Genomic DNA, 22758 nt, shown 5'->3' on the forward strand with positions numbered 1-22758 from the left:
GCTATGACCTTTGCTTCTCCTCTAATTTGTGGGCAGATAAATGGAAGGCAACCCTGCACATCTCACTTTGTTTTCAAAGTGGTCTGCTTGCCATCCAGCCTTGCGCAAAGCCTTGCACTGCAGAACCTTTCGGATACTATTAAGTACTCCCAGGGCAGGTTTACATTAAAAATGCCTTGAGGTTTGTAACCTTCAACAAAATATGCCAGGAAGGACAGAAGAGTGTATGGGTTTGTGCTACTGGGGAAGACGTAGGACTTCAACAGTGGATAGCACCTCAGAGCCCTGTCTCCTCCCCAGTGCTGTGTTGGCCTGAGAACCTGGTTTTTTCCTGCTACTGCCATGAGTCCTCCACCCCCACCCGACTTGCGCTGGAAACAGAAGCAAGAAATGGACCTTTTTGAACTCCCCCCAAATGGGGACAGTCTTTCCACATAGTATTCCCAGGCTCCCAGATGAGAAGCCAAAATGTACAACAGATCCTCTCAAGAACATTAGGAGACGAGAGAGCGCCTAACAGGCCAGCTGAATACAGGGGGAGGAGGAATCTACCGGAGCCACAGCAAAGGCTGGGTTTGGAAGAAAGCCTCAGCACAATAGCTTTTCCATCCAGAAGGTCCCCAAAGCACACACCTCTGGGTCCTCCCCTTGAGATCAGGTAAATCACCTTCAAAATGAAGGATAAAGCCCATCTAATCACCCCTTAGGATCACCTGCCCAACACCTGATCACAGCTACTTTCTTTGAAAAAAAAAGGGGGGGGGACATTGAAGAAGACAGCAGCAGAGAGAAACCGAGACAGGCAGACAGGCTAAGGAGAGCTTGAGAGGAATCTGTGACCAGAAAACCCAGGAAACAAGGGACCCTGGTGGAAGAGAGGAGAGGCGTGTTGCCCTGGACCGGTTGCTGGAGTGAGGAGGGGTCTCTGGAAAGCCAAGGGACTGGGTGTCTAGGACGTTGAGCCCCAGAGGCCAAGGACAGCAGAAACTTTGGGGCCTGGGGTACTTGGGACAGCTGGATCAGAAACCTCAGCGCACTCAGCCCCAGTGCACCCAATTCACCCGGTCCGAATTAGCCCTCAGAGGGCCTCCCCCAACCCCGCTCCCCTTCTCCAGCAGTCCTTGTAGTGTCCAGAGATGCTCCAGCACAGACCCGGGACCCCTTAGGCGCCTCTTCCCGTCCCTCTGCCAAATCGCAACGCCTGTACTTTTCCAGCTCCCTCTTTCCCTCTTGAAATTGAAAGTTATTGAGGTCGCTCGGGGTTGTTGCAGTTTCCTTCCCCGCCCCCCGAGCTCCCCCCGCCCCCCGCAGCCATCCCTCTCTCCCCCTCCCTCCCCCTCCTCCCAAATGGGGTGCTTCCAGCCCTGCCCAACACTGGAGCGGCTCCTGCTTGGGAACGCCAGAGCAGCTTGGGTCTCTCCAGCGCCCCTTGGCCATGGCCGCAGTACCCACGGCGTCTGCTCCCCATCGCTCCCGGGGTCCCAGCCACTGCCGAAGCCGCCACAGCCTCTGAGCCCCAGGGGTCACTGCTCGCCGGGAACCCGCCCGCGGCCGCCGCCACTGCGCAGCCGAGGCTAACCTGCCGCCAGCCAGCCGGGAGGCTCCTGCAACCTTCGCTCGCGGCGATGACAGCCACCTCGGAGCAGCCGGCTGTGTTCGGACAATTTGAGAATGCAATTGTTGGTTTCCCTGCCCACCCGCCCCGTTTCGCTTGCCATCACAGCACGCCTGTTGGATCTCAGTGGAGAAGTCCCGCTGCTCTGGTTCTTCAGCGCTTCATATAGACACGCCTAAAACCTACGCGCATATTAAAAAAAACATTTAATATAACTAACAGTCAAAAGAAAAAAGGAGAGAAAGAAGAGAAACATTACTGGGTTACTATGCACTTGCGACTGATTTCTTGGTTTTTTATCATTTTGAACTTTATGGAATACATCGGCAGCCAAAACGCCTCCCGGGGACGGCGCCAGCGAAGAAGTAAGTGCAGGGTTTGCTTTAGGGGTTTTATTTTCTTTTGATTATTGTTATTGTTGTTGTTGTTTTGGTTTGTGTTGAACGTTTCCTCCCTTCCACCGCATTCACCTGTCTCCTTGCCTGTCCAGAGTCAGCTGCCAGAGGAAATAGTCCTTCCTGCCTCCATCCTTCGCCTCTCATAGGAGATAACAGTTCGGGCATGGGCTCTCCTTCTCTAGCCAGAGCTGGGGTCTGTGCACCAGGCGCTAGCTTGACTCCCGCCCCCTTGTAATTCGGGATCTGGAAATGTTCTGTTTCTTACTTAGATTCGCTCTAGGGATGTGTGCTTTACTTTGGAGACTCCAACGGAGGCCTAGAGCCCCAGGCAGCTGGGTCGCCCGTCCTGCCTTCGGGTGGCTTGATACTGGCCCAACGCAACACCAGCACACCACGAGTTGCTGCCTGGTTCAGGGGAGCTTTGGCTGCCTCCCCCCCTCCCCGGGCTGCTTTCTGGTAGTCAAGGCAAGCATCCTGGGGCGGGTCTGTGGGGAGGGAGGCAGTGAGCTAGCGCCTGCGCTACTGCTCTCTCCACGACGTGCGCACAAGTGCAGTAGAGTGGTGCGGGGGCGCTGGGGCTTCCACGACAGCTTGCGGAGTTGCCCCATGTCCCACGCTCTGGGGTCTGAATGGAGAGGAACTCCGGAGGTTTGGAACTCCAGTTACCTTCTTGCCTTGCCTGTCCCACGTGAGCGATGTGGACATCTCAGACTCTTTCAAGTGGGTCCCCTGAGACAGACACACAGAGAACGGGGTTCCCCCTGAGCTCATCTCCTCACTGCTCTTTACCCAACTACCTAGAAGAGTGTTCTGTAGCGGCTGGGTAGGGTGCTCTCTCTGGAATGAGATAGAGACGTCTGAGAAGCCTCCACCAAAGTTGATCAGAGGCAAAGGGGCACCTTTCAGAGATTCGGGCAGAGATACGAGGGTGGCTCCTCTATTCGTTCCCGGGTGGCCCTGTGCGCAGCTCTGCTGTGGGTGCCCATGAGAAGAGTTCCTTCGCTGAGTTAAGGACGACCCTGGCTTGGCAGAGGGCACAGGAACCCAGGGCTAGCTAGTAAGGGGAACTAACTGACATCACTCTGTAAAGCTATTCCGGCTGGTTGGCTAGTCAGCCCACGACCTTGTCTGGTCTCCCGATGAGATCTCGCCCCGAGTGTCCAGCCCGCAAAAACCCTTGAGGCAGGAACGCCTGCAACTCTCTGGACACAACAACACTTGTGTGGAGTGAAAATTTACTAATCGCCTCTCCTCTCTGTTTGTCTCTGCCCTGGCCCTGGACGTGAGGGTCCCCTGAAAGCTCCCTTTGTACCGCAAAGCCCAGGCCAGACAAAGTTTGATTCACCTGAAAATTGCCTTTAAAAATCGTGGCTGGGTGGGAGCGCCAGAGACTTGGAGTCCGAGCTGGCTCCACTGCCTCTCGGATTGCGTCTCTGCGCAGGAGGGCCTAAACTAAACATGTCAGGGCATCCGATTTATTATTCTTGGCCTCTGAGTGGTTTGTATTCTGTGCAACCCTCCCACCCAGTCTATCACTCAGGCCCTTCTGCTGCCGCACGGAAGCAGCAGCCTGGGGCTCAGAGTTCCTCATACCTACCCAGGCAAGCTAGGTCCACTGAGCACTGAGTTTCAGGGCCAGTGGGGAAACCGAATTCAGGAGACACACAGCTTCTTGCCCTACATTGCTTATAGGCCACTCCAACCTGGTAGTGACAGCCACCCACCCTTGGGAGCAGAATCCTCACTGTGCGTTAGTGTGACTGGTACCTGGGTTTCTGGCTGGGTCACTGCTGTTTCTGAAGGAAACAAAAGAAAGCAAAGAAAGTTTGCTGTGTGTTCGTTCTCATCTCCCCCAGTGAGGACCAGAGCTGGGGAAACTCTGGGTGCGCACATCTGGGCTGGGACTAGATGGGTGATGGGTGAAGTCTAAAGGAAAAGTTTCTCTCTCTCTCTCTCTCTCTCTCTCTCTCTCTCTCTCTCTCTCTCTCTCTCTCTCTCTCTCTTCTCTGCCTGGATCTTCCTAAGGCCAAGTCAAAGGCGCCCTCTGGTTGTGTTGAGGGGATGAAAGAGGAAATCGGTGGAATGGAGCTGAAATTCCAGTGATTCTATGGGAGTCTGGAAAAGAGTTCCTGCAGGCATCTCTGCTGCTGAGGCGGCACTTGAGTCTGCGGTTGAAGCTTGGTTGCTCCTGCAATCCTGGTAGAGGGGCGACCCCTTGCGTCGTCTACGTAGACAGAAGAAAGATTTGGCTAGTTCAGCATGACTTTTTTTGGAGCAAGGATCAGAGGCTTAAATGTCCTTGTTCAATGTCCAGAAACTCGAAATTAACGCCACACATTCATAAATTAACCTGGATCATGTTTTTTGAAGTAGCTGAATAAAAATGTCCTTAAGAGTAACTGGGAATTTCTATAATGAATAATAAAGCAGTGGTCAAATTATTTTAAAACCGATCAGACACCCCTATTTCTTCCACACTAGGGCAACTAAAGTGAGCAATTAAGGGTCTTGCTTTTGCCTTGTATAAATAACTTCATTTTATTAAACTTTTAGCAACATCACTAACGATGGAAGTGGAAAATTAAGGTTAAAAATATTTCCTAAAGTTTTATAAGTGGTGGTCTCTTGAATGTTTTAGTACCAAAGGCCTTCACTAGCAAGGAGTGTCATGTTCATATTTAGCAAATATGATTTGTTGTCAGAAATAGCCAATAAAGTTATGCAAATATTCCTCTGTTTCTGTACAATAATCAGTATTCTATTGAGCTCTACTTGGCAAAAAAAAAAAAACCCCAATAATCCTAATTATTACGCACTACTATTTTCTCTTTAAAAAACCCATAGTGCTTTAAAACAGATATCTTGTACTTTTAAATATCTATGTAATTATGGCGAATAAACACAACAGAAATTGTACTGATTTTGATTGATATATGGTGCTCAGCGATGACAAAATAAATCTATACAGGATAAAATGTAAAGTCTTTACTCAAAAGAAGTTACCATCCAGCAAGATTTTTTTTTTCGCAGCAAGTCCCAGATTTGGATCCTGGATGTGAATTTACAAAACCTAAACTCCATCTTTAATCTCATTTCCAGCCTTGCAGTCTTTTTCCTTTGAAGTTTGGTATAAAAAAAATCTTCTAATTTTGGTTTGCATATTAATAAAAATCTAAGCATCATCTTATTCTAACAATTGCAATTCCCTCCTAATGCATCACATTTCACAAGAACTGTCACTTGGCTGACATTGATCTTGCCTCTGTAGAGAATGAGTTTAAGAACCAAAACCCAAAAAGCCTGCCAGAGAGTCAGTGAATGAAGTTCGTCTTCTCCCACGAATCTCTCTGCCCTTTATCATTTATGCTATGTTCTGGCCCTGCCATAGAAAGGCTATCAGACTATTAAAACAATTAACTTTATCATCTCCAGATTGTCATTTTTCCAATATGTTTAGAGAACAAGCTATTCTGCTCAAATAGCATAATCTTGATAAGTATTGCTACAATGTGGACAAATGTCAAATATTGCACACCAAAGTTGCTCAACATTGAGTTGATTTTCCAAAGGGCTCTATAGGATGATACTGCCCCCAGAGAGTTACTGTCAGAAGCAGGCCATCAGGGACCATGGTCTTCGGATATGAGCATCTATTATTTCATCTTAGCGTTCCACACTATACACCACGCATGTTTTAGAAATTCATTATATATCTCACAATTAAAACACAGCTACTACAATCTTTAGAGGAACATCAAAAAGAAGCAAGAATAGAACAAAAATCATTACACTGATAATATACTTAGTGGAATATATTGATCACCGCTTAGGACAGTGTAGCAAATGCTGACTTATAGTGTAAGGTTCTGATGCACTCTTGGTGATTTTACTGCTGGCCCTGGAAGACAAATTGACAGATGAAAGAACACACTGAAATTTTAAAATGTTAATTTGAGTGTTTCATTTGGAGGTTGGTAACAATACATGTTTTTCCTCACTGGACTACATTCTTCACCTGTATGCCTTAGTTTTGAGAAAAATAGCTGGACAGGGATATGAGCAAACTCTGGTGAAGAAAGTGCTTCTAAGGCATATCATATGGTATGAATGAAAATCAAAGATAAATTCAATTTCCTAGGAAGTGGTGGCTACACAAAAATAGAAACAAAAATGCATTTACCTTTTTCAGTTCTAAGGGAACCATCTTTGAACTAGAAAGATTGTTTCCCAAAATAACTTGTTGCTACTCTATTTTAAATCCATGTTTACTGCTTCAGAAGAAAGATTGTTCTAAGCACCTGAAAAATGGTATTTTGAAATACTGTCATTTTAGCCCATGTCACTCTAAGCACTGAAAATGTAAGAGCAAGTAAAAAGCGTGTATCACAAATATTTCGATATTTCTTTGAACATGCAGTATGAGCAGTAGTTAAGCTTGTAAGTAGATAGGCTTTACTAAGCCATTTCTGCATTAAAGAGTTCCATGGTTTTTAATGTTCTACAAATTAGGTCTCCAGAAAGCAATGAACTGAAATTACAACATGCAGTAAAATTTGATTTTCAAGTTGTTATAGGAAAACCCTTGGTACATTACTACAAAACGACTTTATTAGACATTTGATCCTTTTAGATTATTTGAATCTGGGTCGGGATCTCTACGTTGCTACTAAATGTCTAAAATATTTTCCAGTTAAATGTCTAATCATTTAAAATATGTATAGTGTTTTTAATCGTTCATGAGAAAGCATTATAAAGTAATATTAAAATACTACTTTGAAATTACAAAAATGAAGTTTAAAAAATACAATTATTACTGATATTCTAATTTAATACTTTTTTCTCTTTATCTTCTTTTAAAGCACTCAACTTGAGCATTTCCCTGATTCATACACCTATTCCCACTCAGAAAAAAAAAATACCATTCTCAACTTTCATTGAATTCCTGAAATGCCACCAGAGTGGATATTGTGTTTCATGAAATGTAAAAATCAACTTTGGTTGCAATTAGGAAAACATCTATAAGTTCTGAGAATACAGCAAGAGGCAGTCATGATGATGGGTTGGAATTATGTTTGACTTAGCGAGGGTGGTCCCTTCTTATAATATATTGTACACTGGTGTTATTTCCAAAGCAATAATTTGAAGTATCTTGACTCATAACTTGGTGGATTCTGTCTTGCTTTTGATTTTGTGGGAAAATAAGACAGATTGCTGCAATTTTTAAAAGATTGCAATGAACACACCATCTTGGAAATTACCATCTGTTGAGCCACTAGTAGATTTGAAATACTTTGCAAATAAGCTTAATAATATACATAAAGTATATATATGAATTTGTGAAAGATACTGGAGATATTTTTATTTGTTTAATGTGCCCAGTCACATCTTTTAATTCCGAAGCATTAGTAGCAATCTAATTTTAATATTTATTAAGAAGCGCTAAAAACAATGGAGTGTTCCATTATCAAGGGTTATAGTTTGTCAAGAATGCTAAATGTCTGGGTGTCACTGAATGCTAAGATTCCCATTTTTTCATCTGAAAAATTTCATCAATGCAATACTTAAATAAAATATCTGAAATCATTTCATATGTGAACAGTGCTTATTCACAAAACATCCACTGACAGTGCCTCTTATCTTCTAAGGTCATCTCTGCCTTAATTGTAAGGTCTGCACGTGATGAACCTAACAATTTACTACCACTAAAGTTCTCTGGAAAATAAAAAAAAGAACAGTTTAGTGGTGCCAAAGAGCGTGTTCAATCATATACATCCATAATTGTAACTGTCTGTATTTTATGAAAAATATTGCCTAACTCTTCAAGGCACTGTTTTATATAGTGTTGTATCTTACCTTTAATGTTTTGGTAACAAACAAGTTTCATAAGTTTGTGATAGAGATTGACACCTGAAAAAAGAAAATCCCCAATGGGAATTAGGAAGAGTGGAAAGAGCGCTAAAGATCTCCAATCATGATCCAGCATGGTCACTAGCATTTACATGACCCACACAAACCCTTGTTACCATATTAGACAGTATTATCTCTGTGACAAGATAAGACGGTTGAGTCATATTTTTAAAAAATTACTTAGGTCTACACCATCCAATAATCTTAACAACTATTAATCTTTTTTGTGAAACAAAATTCATGAGCAGGGAGCTAAATAGTTCTTCCAAATTACTCATCTTACTCAACTAGGTTTATTAGGTTTAAAAAAAGCAAACAAATAAAGTCATTATTTGTAGTAAGTAAATTTAACCCAGAAGACGTGCTATAGAGATTAACCAAGTGATTGCTCAAGCTGGAGAGTGGGTCACATATGACATTCTGCATCCTTCAGGTATTGTCTGAAAACAAAGCCAAGGCTTAAATAGGAACACCCAGGCAGGTTCATCTTGTCCTCAGACATACAATTTCGGGAGTGCGTTCAGAGTGCCAAGTGGAGGAATGTGACAGAGTTTGCCTGTCACAGCAGCATTTAGATGTGCCCTGTGGAGGTGAGAAACAGTCACATCTGATGATCCACATTTAAGGACAAAAGGCCTACACTATGGTACTGCACGACGAAGACGGAGAATAATGCAGATGACTCATGTGAATGAAATCAATAGCCCTTGGCACTTAATTGAGTACGAAGAAGAAAAGGAAGCAAGACCATATTTGGCATCAATTTAGGAGCATGAGGATTCAGATGTTGGTAAATAGAAAAATAATAGACACAAGCAAAGACAAGAATGAGACAAGTAGGTTTGGTAAGAAATGCGTTTTACTTTTGAACTATCTTTAGTTTGAGGAGCTTGGAGGACACTTAGGACTTGAGCTCTAATTTCAGAGACCAACAAGAGTTGCAGTGAAGGACAGTAGTGTCACTAATAGAAAAGAGAGAAGGGGGAGGGAGGGAGGGAGGGAAGGAGGGAGGGAGGGAAGGAGGGAGGGAGGATATAGCTAGACATAGGAAATAAAAAAAGAGGGATGCTTTCCTTTTCCTTTATTTATGAAAAATTTTTATTCATGCAGTGTCAGCGTGATTACATTAAATCACTGGGTTCATGTTAAATGCTTTAATGTGTTATTCTCAACAAGAATTTCTTGGTTATAGTACTTTCTATTATGTAAGAGAGTGGTTGCTGGTATCATGAATGATAGTTCTAAATTGCCAACTTGTGTAGTTGACAATTAGGCTTAGAATTTCTACTACCTACAGAACATGTTACTTTGCCACTGATCATAAGGAGACTTGAAAAACTTTCTAGTAATGGAAGATACATTCCTGTGAGATGTTGAATGGTTTCGAACCACTGTACTTGGACTTGGACATAGCATCTATTGCCCCTTTCAAGTAGATTTGTCAATGGAAATGTGCTCATCTCAGGAGAGGATGAAATTGGAAGGCCTGCAGTTACTTCATCTACATTGTGCAACATCCCTGATCGGTCTTTAACCAGCTATTATAATCGTCAGGTCCAAAGTTTCTTATTGGTTCCATCTATTCATTTTGAGGCTTCATAGCAAAGGGAGTATATTTTTCCCTGTATTTTAAGGACTTGGCAGAAGTATAAGTTAGATTTATCTTACTTTTGGACACCTTTATAAAATTAATGTGCAGTAAAGTAGGTTGTATATTCCCTCCCCAAAGCTGTTTCTAGACATATGCTCAGAATCATATTGTTAATTATATCCCAATAGAAAGTACATTCCTGAAGATGAATGCTGAAACGACCCGCATTTTGTTACTACATAATAAAAACCACTACCACACTTTGTAAAATAACAGAATCTAAGAGCTACTTATTTTAGAATACCGCCTCCCTGACATATATTCAGTCAAGTAAGAGAAGGATTGCTGCATTTAACAGCTACAATGGAACCTTACAGGTATTGACAAAGGCTTGACAAAGGCGGCCACATACGCAGAACAAGTGTCATTTCAACAGAGAGGTGATAGAATGGTATGTCCAAGCATGTTAAATGCCTCATATGAAAGTAGAGCTTCACAGCTCTCAGGGCCATGGTAGCATTCTGTGTATCATACTTTAACATTTGCATTTGTCTTTTAAGAGAATATTATAGTAACAATAAATTCCCTAAATATCTTCTTGCCTTTCAGCAAAAAACACCTTATTTGGCATGTTCCCCCAAAGAACCCACCCATCCTAGAAGCAATGTGGGGTTTTATTTTATCTGTTTATTATTTATTGTTTATTCTGTTATCACAGGGATGATATTCAGTCCCTAGATGGCCATTCAAGTTTAACTTCAAAGTCCAAGCCTTTCAAGATTCACCTTCTTTTCACTCTTGAGCTTGGTCTGTAAGTCATTACGTTTTCAAACTCCACCTCAGTCTTTCTCCTCCTTTCCCCCTTACTCGCTCTTTCTCACTCCTTGCATTCTCCAGCTCACCTCTCTCCTTCGTCCTCTCTCCTCAACCTTCCCTATAGGCAGTTTCTAACCTAAGTTGCCGATCATTTTTATACCACAAGCAATAAAATCACACGATTTATTTGACGTATTATAAAATCCTTCTTCCCAAGTATGTCTTGCACATCCAAGACAAGATTTACTTAGGCGTAAAGATGTGGGCAAAACTGTAATTCTGCAGTTAAATGTCAAAACCCTTGGATATAATTTACAATCACAATTGGCATTTCCCTAGCCAGTTTTTTTTGTTATCCAGAAAGCTATCTTTATAATGTTTCATAAAATCTGTTATTTATATTACTTTCACCAAGACCATTAATAATCACTTCCATTTTGAATTTTTGCTTTATGGGCCTTCAAACGAGGATTGCTGATTCTGAGTTCATATTAGAATCACCTGGAGAGCTTTAAAAATAAAAACAACTAGCCCAAATAGCGCAATCTCTGGAGACAGGGCCTTGATAGTCTCAGTTTTAAAACTTGTCCTGGGGATACTAATACAGAGCTGAGAGTGCTATATTTTCAGACCCTTAATTCAAGACCATCCATTAGTGCTGAGCAACTGTTGAAAACTATGCCAGTTTTATGAGGGTTAGACAGACAAAATAAACCTGCGTGAAGTGTGATAAGGGAGGAGATATGTATCATCTGAACAGCAGAAAGCCCTCTCACTGCACGGTATGATTTCTCAATAGGAAATTGATAAACTCAAGGCACTGAGTTGAGCAAGCAGGGCTGTCTCAAAGAGAATCAATCACTTCATTCTAGGAAAAGAGCAAAGCGCACACAGGAAGGCATGGGCATGAGAGTGTGCTGGATCCATGCAAGGTAGCCCTCAGGAGAAGGGGACTGCACTGCTGTAGCTGGGGGGAGGGGAACAGTGCAACCGTGCAAGTAAATGGGGTGCAAGCTATGCTCAAACTTATTTCCAAAACTACTCAATAATGAACAACTGGGGTTTTGTTTGGTTGGTTGGTTGTTGTTGTTTGTTTTTAATGTCTTACCAGATGATCGGTGATCCCAAGTGTCCTCCTTGTTGTCAGGAAAACCTTAATGGGGAGGCAACTGCCTAAGAAGTAAACATTCCTTTCTTTTATAGGCTTTACAATTCCAGACTAGCTTAGCTTGACTACTGGTGATCAGTAAGACTACTATAAATAGCATGCGGGGGAGGGGAGACTCAACTCTATCAAATGGATTAAGTTTGGAGCAGATCATTAATTCAAAAATGCTTCATTTTTCTCCTAACCTGTTCTTCTCTGAGCAGTTGTCTCCTCTATCTCTTGTTTATTATTCTTTTTAAGTCCATACAGAATTTTCAAACCTTGCCATAAATTAGGGAAAACTCCATGTAAAAACGAGGTGGAAGTCTGGGCTTCCTGTCAGAGCTCATTGTGCTTGTTAAGGGGGCTCTTTGGGAAAATTTGGGTTGCAATGAGTCACTAGGCCAAATCCCAATAACCACAATTGCCAGAAGTAATTAGACTGAAGAAAGCCAGGCTCCTTTGGAGGAGGGTCATCATAGCATGCTTGAGACATTGCTCCGTGCTCAGACCTAGTTACTTGTCCCTAAGGATTGGGAGCAATCATGAGCTACAGAAAGCAGGAAACTACCCAAAACAATGCTTTCCCACCAACTTTCTTCTCAATAGGTTATTCACCCTTAGCATGCACGAGATGGAAATATGCCACCAGCACCGCCTCCGGCGGGGGCGCAGTGCACGTCACAATCCTCATAAACCACCTGTCTGTCTGCAAGAGTGCAAAACCCACACAGAGAAGGCCTGCTGTCAGATGGCAAGTCCGCCTCCTCCCTTCCTGAGAGATAAAAAGAGCCCCAGGAATTCAGGCTTTGTAAAAGAATTATCTGAACGGGAAAGAAAGGAAAGAGAAAAAAAAATCCCCGTAAACATCCCCAGGTCAATTTAGACATAATATTAGTGAAAGGACTTTCAATGATAAGAAGATGGTAATTCGTGATGATGGCAGGGCAGGGGTGCTAAAATCTGCAGTTAGAGAAAGGCCGAGGGCAAATTTAGGATTCCTTGTACTTAATTAAACTAACCCCTTTCAGAAGCCTGGTGACAGATAAGTAGAAATTACCAACAAAGAAGTGGAACTATCATTTGAAAGTTTCAGTATAAGAAACAGAAAGACTGTTAAATCTTTCCATACAACAAGCACAAAGGAATCTGTACACAATAACCAAGGGGAAAGTTTGCTTCGAAGCCACCGCCATCGTCTGGAATACTCGGGTGAACTATTGCCTCGTGGGATGGATCTTTAATTGAACAAAACCATAAAGATCCCAGGGCTCACTATCCTTAAAGTTGCAAATTCCTTCTAATCTAGAACGAATTCGGTATATTCCTTTATTCCTTTGATCTTAGGCTACTAGATCTTTGTTTAAACATATGGAAACAAATACCACTATTTTAAATATACAAATGAATTCATTTGCTGGGCAGATTGTGTTAGCAACTGGCAATCTCCAGGTATCTGGTAGATGTGTTCTGTCCTCATATAGGTAATGAGATGGAAGGAGCTGCTTCTCATTGTAAGCAACTTAAGAGAGCCATAGAATTCATTGCATTTCTTGGGAATTTGTCAGAAGTCTAGTGATAGAAAAATCCAGTTTTTCTTTCCCAGTTGAGCTGCAGAAGGACTTTGAATGATTCCTACTACCACAGCCATTGTCAACGTCCAGAGACCCACTGGAAACTATTGGCCAATGACTTTAATATAGTGTTTGTGATCTAAAGGAAAAGTTTATAATTCTGCATATTTGTATGAAATAGTTTTTAGACAAACTACTTAATTTATGGGCTATTGGGAGGAGCAATGTAATTCAACACAAACATGCTGTGTTTATATTATCTCAGTGAATGGTAGTTCTCTCCCAATATATGAAGTTTTCCTGCTGATTCCACCTAGAAACTGCCTTTGAAATTACAGCTCAAAATGAGTTCGATGCCTCAACACACTCCTCTACAAGTTTCTATTTGTGGACAATTTATCCAGTCTCTGAAAACTATGTGTTTTCTCTTCTTTAAACCTGTAGCCAGCGTGAAGTCATTTTTACAAGAGCAATAAACTAAAGTGGTTTTTCAAATATCTTACTTGACTTTCTTTTCATGCTGAAGTACCTTTTGTTAATATAAGCTCTTCAGATTCTAGCAGGAAGCTCCCTAAAATTCTAGGGCTGCTTAAAATTATATGACCAGAAATCCCCTTTCTCCTCAGCTACCAGCCCTCTCCTTCTGGGAGTATGCCAGCAATTTTTCACCATTCATTCTGACAACCATTCTGGTGTAAATATTTAGAGAAATCCTTTCCATTAGAGATTAAACAAAGTATAAGTAACTGTTTCGAAATGATAGGTCTTTATTAATGTTTACAAGAGCAGACCTTATTTCATCTGATGCAAAGAGGCTGACACCCTCCGTAAAGACCAAAGAAAAGTAGCCAAGCCAGGAATTACAATGTGCTGTATGTAATTTGAACTACAAACTATTACCTATCATTTATATCTAGAGGGATAATGTTTAAATAATGTAAAGAAAAATGAATTAATTTAAGCTGAAAATATAAAAGATAAATTTAAATTGATCAAAAGGTAAGGGGCAATAACTTATCTCTTCATCACTTAAATAGCCCCTTGCTGTTTTCCCATATGCTCACCAGAGTGAAGCAACATGTGTGAGATCTGCTCTGACATAAGCTCTGGTTTCTCTCTTATTACTCAAGAATTAGTATTAAAGGGGATGTGGGCTGAACGCTAATGCTTATATCCAGTATCACTTGGGAGAATAGAGTGGCAACCTCAACCTCAAGAAGTAAGCTCACCAGTGTCCTCATTCCGTGTTTCCTGGCCACACAAAATTCTCAGATAACGAGTACATGCAGGCTTGCCTCCCTCAGCATCCAGAGGGATTCGGTGACTGGGTCAAGCCCTCCAGTTCTCAGCTCTACTATATAATCAATACAGCAGAGGAGTCGATAAGACTTATACACATCTCTAGCATATGTAAATCATCTTTGGAGGACTTACAACACTTAGCCCTGATAGATAGTTGCTATACAATATTATTAGGAGAAAATAACAAAGAAAAAGGTAGGCAAGTTTATTACAGACATTTTTTTTTTTTTTGGAAAATTGTTTTAAGTCTTCAGTTGACATTGTAGACACATAGATGCAGAAGGATAAGTAGGTTAAGGGTGACACAGCTAGGCATTTGATGTATAAAGAAGATCACTGGCTGAAGTTCAGAACAGCACTACAGTATCGGTGATCTCATGGTGTCAGCTGGATAACAAGCATAGACCTCAGAAAACTTTTTTTCTCTGTCCTTTGATAATGACACTAAAATATAAAAATCCATCCTTTTGAGTTCAGTTTAACCACTGACAATTAACAAACTAAGACCTCCAGGTAAGTCTGTTACTATTTTCTTTATAAAGTAAGGTTTTAAAAATAAGTTAATGTTTTTTTCAATGAAAAATTATTCTAGAACTTAGAGGTGAAGGTGCAAATGTGACCCCCAAATCTCGGGAAACTACAGCAGGTGATTTCTGTGGACTCAAGGTCAACCTAAGAACTATGTCTCAGCATCTACAATGAGATTTGATCCCTGTGTCTTGATATTGAAAATACAGTACTCACTAAATTTCAAAATGTTTTACATTTGAATCTTGGGTATATATAATGATGTGACAAGGAAAATAATAAGCAGGGAACTGTGGGATACAAATGGAAAATTCATTGCACTTCATTGTAAGAGAATTGTAACTTTTGACCTCAAAACTTGTGTATTTTTGGATTTTGACTACAGTGAGAAACGACTCAGTGGTAGAAGGCAAAGAAGTTTGATTGATCATTGATAGACTGTGGTATCGTTTCCCAAATCATTTAGTCTGTGATTGCATTGTGGCCACTGCAAAGCAGCTCTACTACTCCTTATTTTCCAGAGAACAGGTTACTGACCTTAAGTCCCTCAATTGTGACATCAATGAGCCTTTCTTTCCTTCTTGCCATATAGAGTTACCTGTCAGAGCTTCATGGATATGGAATTGAAGCTTAAATTTAAAAGTATAAGTTTTTCTTGGTGTGTTCATATATCTTTTAGAGTATATTTAAAAAAAATAAGCAAAAACAAGTTTACTGGAGTTAAATACACGGTAAAAATAAAACTCAACGTTGCCCCAGTTAAATTATCATAAATAGATAGATCGATAGACAGACAGACAGACAGATAAACACAGAATATTGCTAAAGATAGAATGCTTAGATATATTTATAAGTTGTGACGTACTCTTTTTTTCAGATATGCTTGAATAGAAATAGAAATTGAATTATTTGCAATGAGTGAGTCCAAGCCACATCCAAATATTTATCTGGAGACCAGTATTGTGGAAATGAAGCACAAAGATGGAAGGAAGCTCAGCCTAAAACACTGGAATTTATTAGGCCTCCCAGCATTTTCTTGTCTTAAAATTTATGGCCAATGAATAGGAGTCATCACTTAGTGTGACCTTTGTGACAATCGCGGGAAGTACGCTATGTGTACTGTAAATGTAGCTGGCATTGTTAGGTAAAGCTTGGAATGGAGTGGCATAGTTTGGCTGAGCAAATTTCCATTTTGGGTGCATTTATTAATTTCTATAGCAGAACTCTCACACTACTTCATTAACTGGAATTACTTCTACCAAACAAACGTTGAAATATTTTATGTTTAAAAATAGTGCATTTTTGTTCATCTATCCAAGGATTTTCTCAAACCTTTTATGGTAACCAGTCCCTTGATCAGTACATGGAACATGCAACCAGATCGACTTAAAGCCCCAGCTTGGCAGATGTTTGTCAACACATTATTTGGATTTCTCTATAAGTCAGTTGATTATTTTTCTAACATCAGTTGATAACTTTGAAAAGGTTCATTCCTAAAATTCAAAGACCTGAAAATAATTTGATTCAGATCTTTTTTTCGTAAGTTATAATTAACTCCTGAATGGGTTTAAGTAAAGAAAGGCAACTATCAGCCACTTTTTACATGTGCTATTTTGCAACAAGTGGATGATACATTGATAACAATCACATAAATAAGAACCAGAATGAAAAACATTGAAGGGATATTTCAAAATAATACAGAAATAATAGATCCAAAGGCTAATGTAACAGTCTTCACTATGACACTCTGCTTTTCATTAAGCCTATTAAAAAGGATACCCAGGGGACAGGGAAGGTTAAAAGAGGACATCCCTCTCCAGTGGAGATGGGAATATTATTATTTAATTAGACAATAGGTCAATCTGATACAAGAAATAAACCAGAATAATTGACAGGGTTACAGGGAAGTAGAGAAGGACATTAAACTGTGTGAGACCAGAGCTGGTGTTTCTCAGTGGTTATTCTGGTTGCTAATCTGCATCCGTAGTATCGGTGGGAAATGAAAGACATAAACTCTATTCATTACAGAAATACAATCTGTGGGGAAGGGTAATTGGAAGTGGAGATAAAGGGAGCTCAGGAATTTCTGACTTTAGGAACTAAACGGTGCCATTTTTCCCACAAATTTGTCTTTTCAAAGAGAGCTACCTGTTCGTAAACTAAAGAATTATTTCACATGTTCTTCATTTCCTTACTGAAGGACAGGTCACTCACAGAGTCCTAACAGTCTATCACTTATAAATGAAACACCATTTGGTAGCAAACCATTTTTGCCAAATTACAAAACTTCTCATTAAGTTATCAGTTTCCCTTCTAGAATGTTCTCATTCTATTCTTGGGGATAAAGAAGCCTCTAGCTGGTAAAGCATCACCGTGCAATTACTAAAAGTGACTTCTTTTACTGGGTTGCATGGTATGGAGACACTGTTTCATCATTACCAGATTTTTTTTAATATCCCTTTTAAATGGGCAGATAAAGTTCTGCATAGCATTTTATTACAATCCCAAGTAAGAAGCAAAAAAGAAAAAATAGTATGAAAGGATGATATTTTCTTTTTTCCCCAATATAAATCTGGGAGTTTTCCTTTACTGACTAAATCCCCATATATTTCTCCTGAAATACCTAATATTTTCATAATTTCTTTGACTTTGATATCAACAACATGTAGGTATTGAGACTCTTTCTCTGTACCACCAGCTCCTCTCTCTCTCTCTCTCTCTCTCTCTCTCTCTCTCTCTCTCTCTCTCTCTCTCTCTCTCTCATAAACACACACACACAATGGCATGGAGACTTCTTATGAAAGTTCAGCCTATAGCTTAAGCTTGTCCTACTAGCTTAAATTAAGCCTCTTATATGAATCTATGTTTTGTCTCTCCTCTACATTTCCTCTGGAGTCTCTCCCCTGTGTAGATTCATCTCATCTTCCTCCCTCTTTACCTGGAAGTCCCACCTAACTTTTCCCCCTTTGCTATTGGCCATTCAGCACTTTATTAAACCAATCAGAAGATGCTGTGGCAAAAACATATCTTTACAGTGTACAAAAAGATTATTCTATAACATTTCCCCTTCTTTCTAAACAAAAAGGAAAGGTTTTAGCTCCAATCCAGAAAAACTGTTACAATAAGAACAATTATCAGGTAAGAATTATATTTACAATATTCAGTCCATTTGTATTTGGCAAATTCAGAGAAAGTACTGTATTAGCTATCCTATCTTAGTCCAAGTTTTAGACCTAAGTCATTTTCTGTCTTAATTTGTATTATCATCCTAAAAATATCAAGATAAATATTTGTTACATGTGAGATTTTGACTGGCTGACAAGCTTTTCATTGGTCCTGTTCAACTGAATTCTTATCATGAGATGAAATCAATATCTAGGCAAGGACACCAATCCTTATTTAACAAACCACCTAAAGAAAAAAGAAGAATAGATTGTAGAAGTACCTGGGTTCTATTAGAAAGATACTTAAAATAAGTATTTATATAAAAATATTTCATATAAATGTTCATAATTAATAAGTATCAGGACATTTATTAATTTAGAAATTCATGATTCTATAAGTTGGAAATTAATGAGCTATACAGATCTTGATGCTCTCATCTGAAAATTTATGAAGATGAGCAAGATTTCCATAGTCCTATTAAGTTCCACCGTAACAGCATCCTCATGAATCTTCTTTCTTCATATGCACCTAGTAATGCACCTCACTTTCCCTCTCTCCATCTTTCAGTCTGGGTTCTTCTCCTCCTAACTGCCGACCATGGCATGTAAGCACCTCAACTACCAGTAATCCCTTATGCCTGGTACTTCTCTTGCAAAAAGCTTCTAGTTAATGTATATGTGTTTTTTCCTATGTAAAAGCATGAATTTCCTCAACTGTCACACATTTCTTAAATGAGAGTATTTGTTATATCACAGAGTTATCTATCAGTCCCTGGGAGACCGCTTCGGGTAATAGTTGAAATTCTGCATATGGCAAAGATGTCACACTCAAAAAAGGTGATAATTATTATGCCATTTGTGCCAGAGTCACCTGAAATGTTTCTTACAAATGTAGATCTTTAAGTCTACCTTCTCCATTCACAAATCAAAATCTTTAGAAGTAGGACCCAATCATTTGACTTTTAAACACATCCCCATGCCATGGAAACAGAAGTACAGACGATGCGTGTGTGTGTTTGCATGTGCACAGGCGTACAGGTGTGCTTGAAGACCAGAAGAAAAAGGTTTCACATCCTCTTGGAACTGGAGTTATAAGTTTGTTTTATAAGCTGTTTGAAGTAGCCTGACATGACTGTTGACAACTCAGGTCCATGGAAAGAGCAGAACCTGCTTTTAACCACTGAGATAGCTCTATAGCCTCACTGTTAATGTTTTTATAATTCATTTTCTCTGTCTCAGTCTGTTTAAAGTCCTTTCTCTGGTGAGTTGGCAGGCCCATGGGCATTTTTGTCTGGAATGTGGTTAGTGGGTAATCAGTAATGCATACTAAGCCTGTGTCTGTGACCCTTACAATGCAGCTTCTCACATTGACTCTTGGTGAATTTCTGCCTCTTATGTTGCTAAATATCTTAAATTACAAAGACGCATCAGAATATGCCCTCTTTCCATCCTTTATTATTGGATAAATCTACCAGCTATTTCAAACACATTCAGAGAGAGGCAAATGTGCAATACAGTTAATTGTCTTCGGTATATGTATTGCTCTTTTGAGATAGGGTCTCACTGCATAGCCAGGCTGACCTGGATATGGTGTGTACCATGCTGGGTTCAAACTCAGAGACTCCTGCCTGCCTTTGCCTTCCAAGTACTAAGATTAAAAGCATTCACTAGCACACCCTATACTAGCTATAATTAGGATTTTCTTTTTTTTTGTTTTATTAGTTCCATGAGAATTTCACCAAATGTGTTTTATTCATAGTTGCCCCTTTCCACACCTCCCAGATCCTTTGCTCTCTCCCTATTCACCAAACTTGGTGCCCTTTTTCCCCCGCACATTCAATTTGTGCTGTATTGACGTTACCAGGGGCTCCACTCTTCGAGAAAACTCCCACTCCCTCTTACAGCAGCTCTCATGGCTCTTCAACTAGGGGAAGGACTTGGTGCCACCTCCTATACCCATTCTGGTATTCTGCTCTGGCTTGACCTTGCTTGGAGCTTCAGCATGCTGCTGTAACTACTGTGAGTTAATATGGGCAGCTGTCTTTCTGGATCTAGAGGACACTGTTTCCTTGTATTCATCCACCACCTCTGCTCTTAAACTCTTTCTGCCTCTAGTCCACAGTGATCCTTAGTAGAAGGGTATATGATGGAGATGTCCCATTTTCAATACCTTGGACAGTTGTGGGTTTCTATGCTAATCACTCTATACTGCAAATAGAAGATTCTTTAATGAAAGATGCATTAATTTACAGTCATAATTGTCAGTTATTAAGAATTAGTTTAACACTATGTCCATTTAGCAGAATAAAAATATTAAGTTCTCCCCTCAAGCCTATGATCTAACTAGTCCCAAGTTCTTTGCCTGACAATATTGTCAGGTAGGTCTTTTATCTTGTAGAGCAGAACTTAAATTCACCCAGAAAGTATTGCTTACTCCAATGATGTTCATGACACCGTTTCATCTGTGGGCATGTCTTCCCAAACCAGTCATTACTGTAGCTCAAAAGAATCACGCCGTGGTAAGACTGATGATTACTTTTATCTTCTAGTAGCATGTATAGCAACTTCCAGCACTTTGAAAATTACCCCATAAGGATCAAGCTTCCAAGTGAGTATCAGCTTGATTTATTATGTTCTGTGACTCAAGAAGATGGTGTCTTTAGCAATAGGGTTTTACTTTGAGGTATTGGAGGGTAATCAATAACATTATCAATATGACACCTCACTGGCTAACAATTCCAAAAGAGGTACAACTCATTCCTGGAACTGGTTGTTATTGTTGCTGTTGTTGTTGTTTTCTTTTGTCAACTTGTGATATCTCATAGGGCATTGCCATCCCATTAGAGTGACTCCAATTTAACTGTGTGTGTGTGTGTGTGTGAATATTTAAGCTTCTATAGCAGTAGGTAGTGACTTTTTTAAAAAAAAATCTTAGTTCACCTTCTTATCGGGGGAGGGGGACTTGATTGGGGGAAGGAGAGGGAAATGGGAGGCGGTGGCGGGGAGGAGGCAGAAATCTTTAATAAATAAATAAATTTAAAAAAAAAGAAATGGGTCACGGTTAGGAATAGTTACTAAAGCCATTGGACAAAATACAGGCATGGGCTAAACCCCAATAGTGTGAAGTGCCGTGAGGACAGAGGGAGAGTGCCCTTTCGTCCAGGTAATAAAAACATAGGATGATCGAATAATTTTTGGAGAGCAAACTGGAAATACAAACAGACTAAATGTATTAACAATAGGTTGTAGAAGACCCTAGTTTATTATTTTCACTGATAATTGTTTTAAAAACCAATTAAAACTGAAATGGCATTTAGAATATGCCAGAAATGTTCTTTAAAAAAAAAAAATCTTAGTGTTACTTGTCTCTTCCACTCCCCTTTTTTTCTGCCTATATCCTGCTGTCCTACCTCAATTTCAACTTCTCCCTTCCTGTTTCATTAATACCCTTTATATTTTTTGCCTTTTCTGTGTATTTTTATTTATTTATTTATTAAAGATTTCTGTCTCTTCCCCTCCACCGCCTCCCATTTCCCTCCCCCTCCCCCAATCAAGTCCCCTCCCTCTTCAGCCCAAAGAGCAATCAGGGTTCCCTGCCCTGTGGGAAGTCCAAGGACCACCCACCTCCATCCAGGTCTAGTAAGTTGAGCATCCAAACTGCCTAGGCTCCCACAAAGCCAGTACGTGCAGTTGGATCAAAAACCCATTGCCATTGTTCTTGAGTTCTCAGTAGTCCTCATTGTCCGCTATGTTCAGCTAGTCCGGTTTTATCCCAGGCTTTTTCAGAACCAGGCCAGCTGGCCTTGGTGAGTTCCCAATAGAACATCCCCTTTGTTTCAATGTGTGGGTGTACCCCTCGCGGTCCTAAGTTCCTTGCTCATGCTCTCCCTCCTTCTGCTCCTGATTTGGACCTTGAGATTTCTGTCCGGTGCTCCAATGTGGGTCTATGTCTCTGTCTCCTTTCATCTCCTGATGAAGGTTAATGGTCTCAATTCACCTATAAAAAGGCACAGGCTAAGGATTAATACCCTTTAAACCTATGTATTCTTTATCCTATCGCTTGAATGACCACAACGACTGGCTTTGAGAGGGGGGGAAAGGGGAATACTTATTCACTTCCGGGGGTATGCAAACTGGTGTAGCCACTATGGAAATCGGTATGTAAGGTCATTAATTATCTGAAAACAGATTTACCAGATGATGTAGCTACACAGCCCTTGGCTATATATCCAAAGGACTCTATCCTACACTAAAGATGCCTATTCTATCTAGAATAGAGATATCCTACTCTATTCTACACTAGAGATGCCTTTTCTATCTAGAATACAGATATCCTACTCTATCCTACACTAGAGATGCCTTTTCTGTCTAGAATAGAGATATCCTACACTAGAGATACCTGTTAATCCACCACTGCTCTATTTGCAATAGCTAGAAAATGGAAACAGCCTAAATGTCCATAAATTGATGAATAAATATTGAAATTATCGCGTATTTACACAATGGAATACTATTCAACTGTTAAGAAAAGTAAAATTAAGAGATTAACAGGTAAATAGATGAAGCTGGAAGCATTAATTCTAAGCCCTGATCCTGAAAGACAAGCATTATGTTTTTCTATCATTTGAGGATCTTATCTTTGAATTTTCATATACTTGTGCTTCATTGGGAATATCTGTTGAGGTCAAAATACTAACAAGGAATAATGGGGATGGT

General features: G+C 40.4%; 1 protein-coding gene across 3 annotated transcripts in view; it reads left to right on the top strand.

The window, feature by feature from the left end:
- Positions 1-1850: 1850 nt before the first annotated feature.
- The window catches only part of Rspo3 (R-spondin 3), an 83557-nt gene continuing 62649 nt past the window's right edge, over positions 1851-22758 (top strand). For all 3 annotated transcript variants that reach the window (XM_075946566.1, XM_075946551.1, XM_075946559.1), the window contains exon 1: positions 1851-1980. In XM_075946566.1, coding sequence (XP_075802681.1) covers positions 1884-1980 — 97 coding nt within the window. In that variant the 5' untranslated portion in view covers positions 1851-1883. The remainder of the gene's footprint in view (positions 1981-22758) is intronic.

This window comes from Microtus pennsylvanicus, chromosome 1 (assembly GCF_037038515.1).
Source record: "Microtus pennsylvanicus isolate mMicPen1 chromosome 1, mMicPen1.hap1, whole genome shotgun sequence".
NCBI lineage: Eukaryota > Metazoa > Chordata > Mammalia > Rodentia > Cricetidae > Microtus > Microtus pennsylvanicus.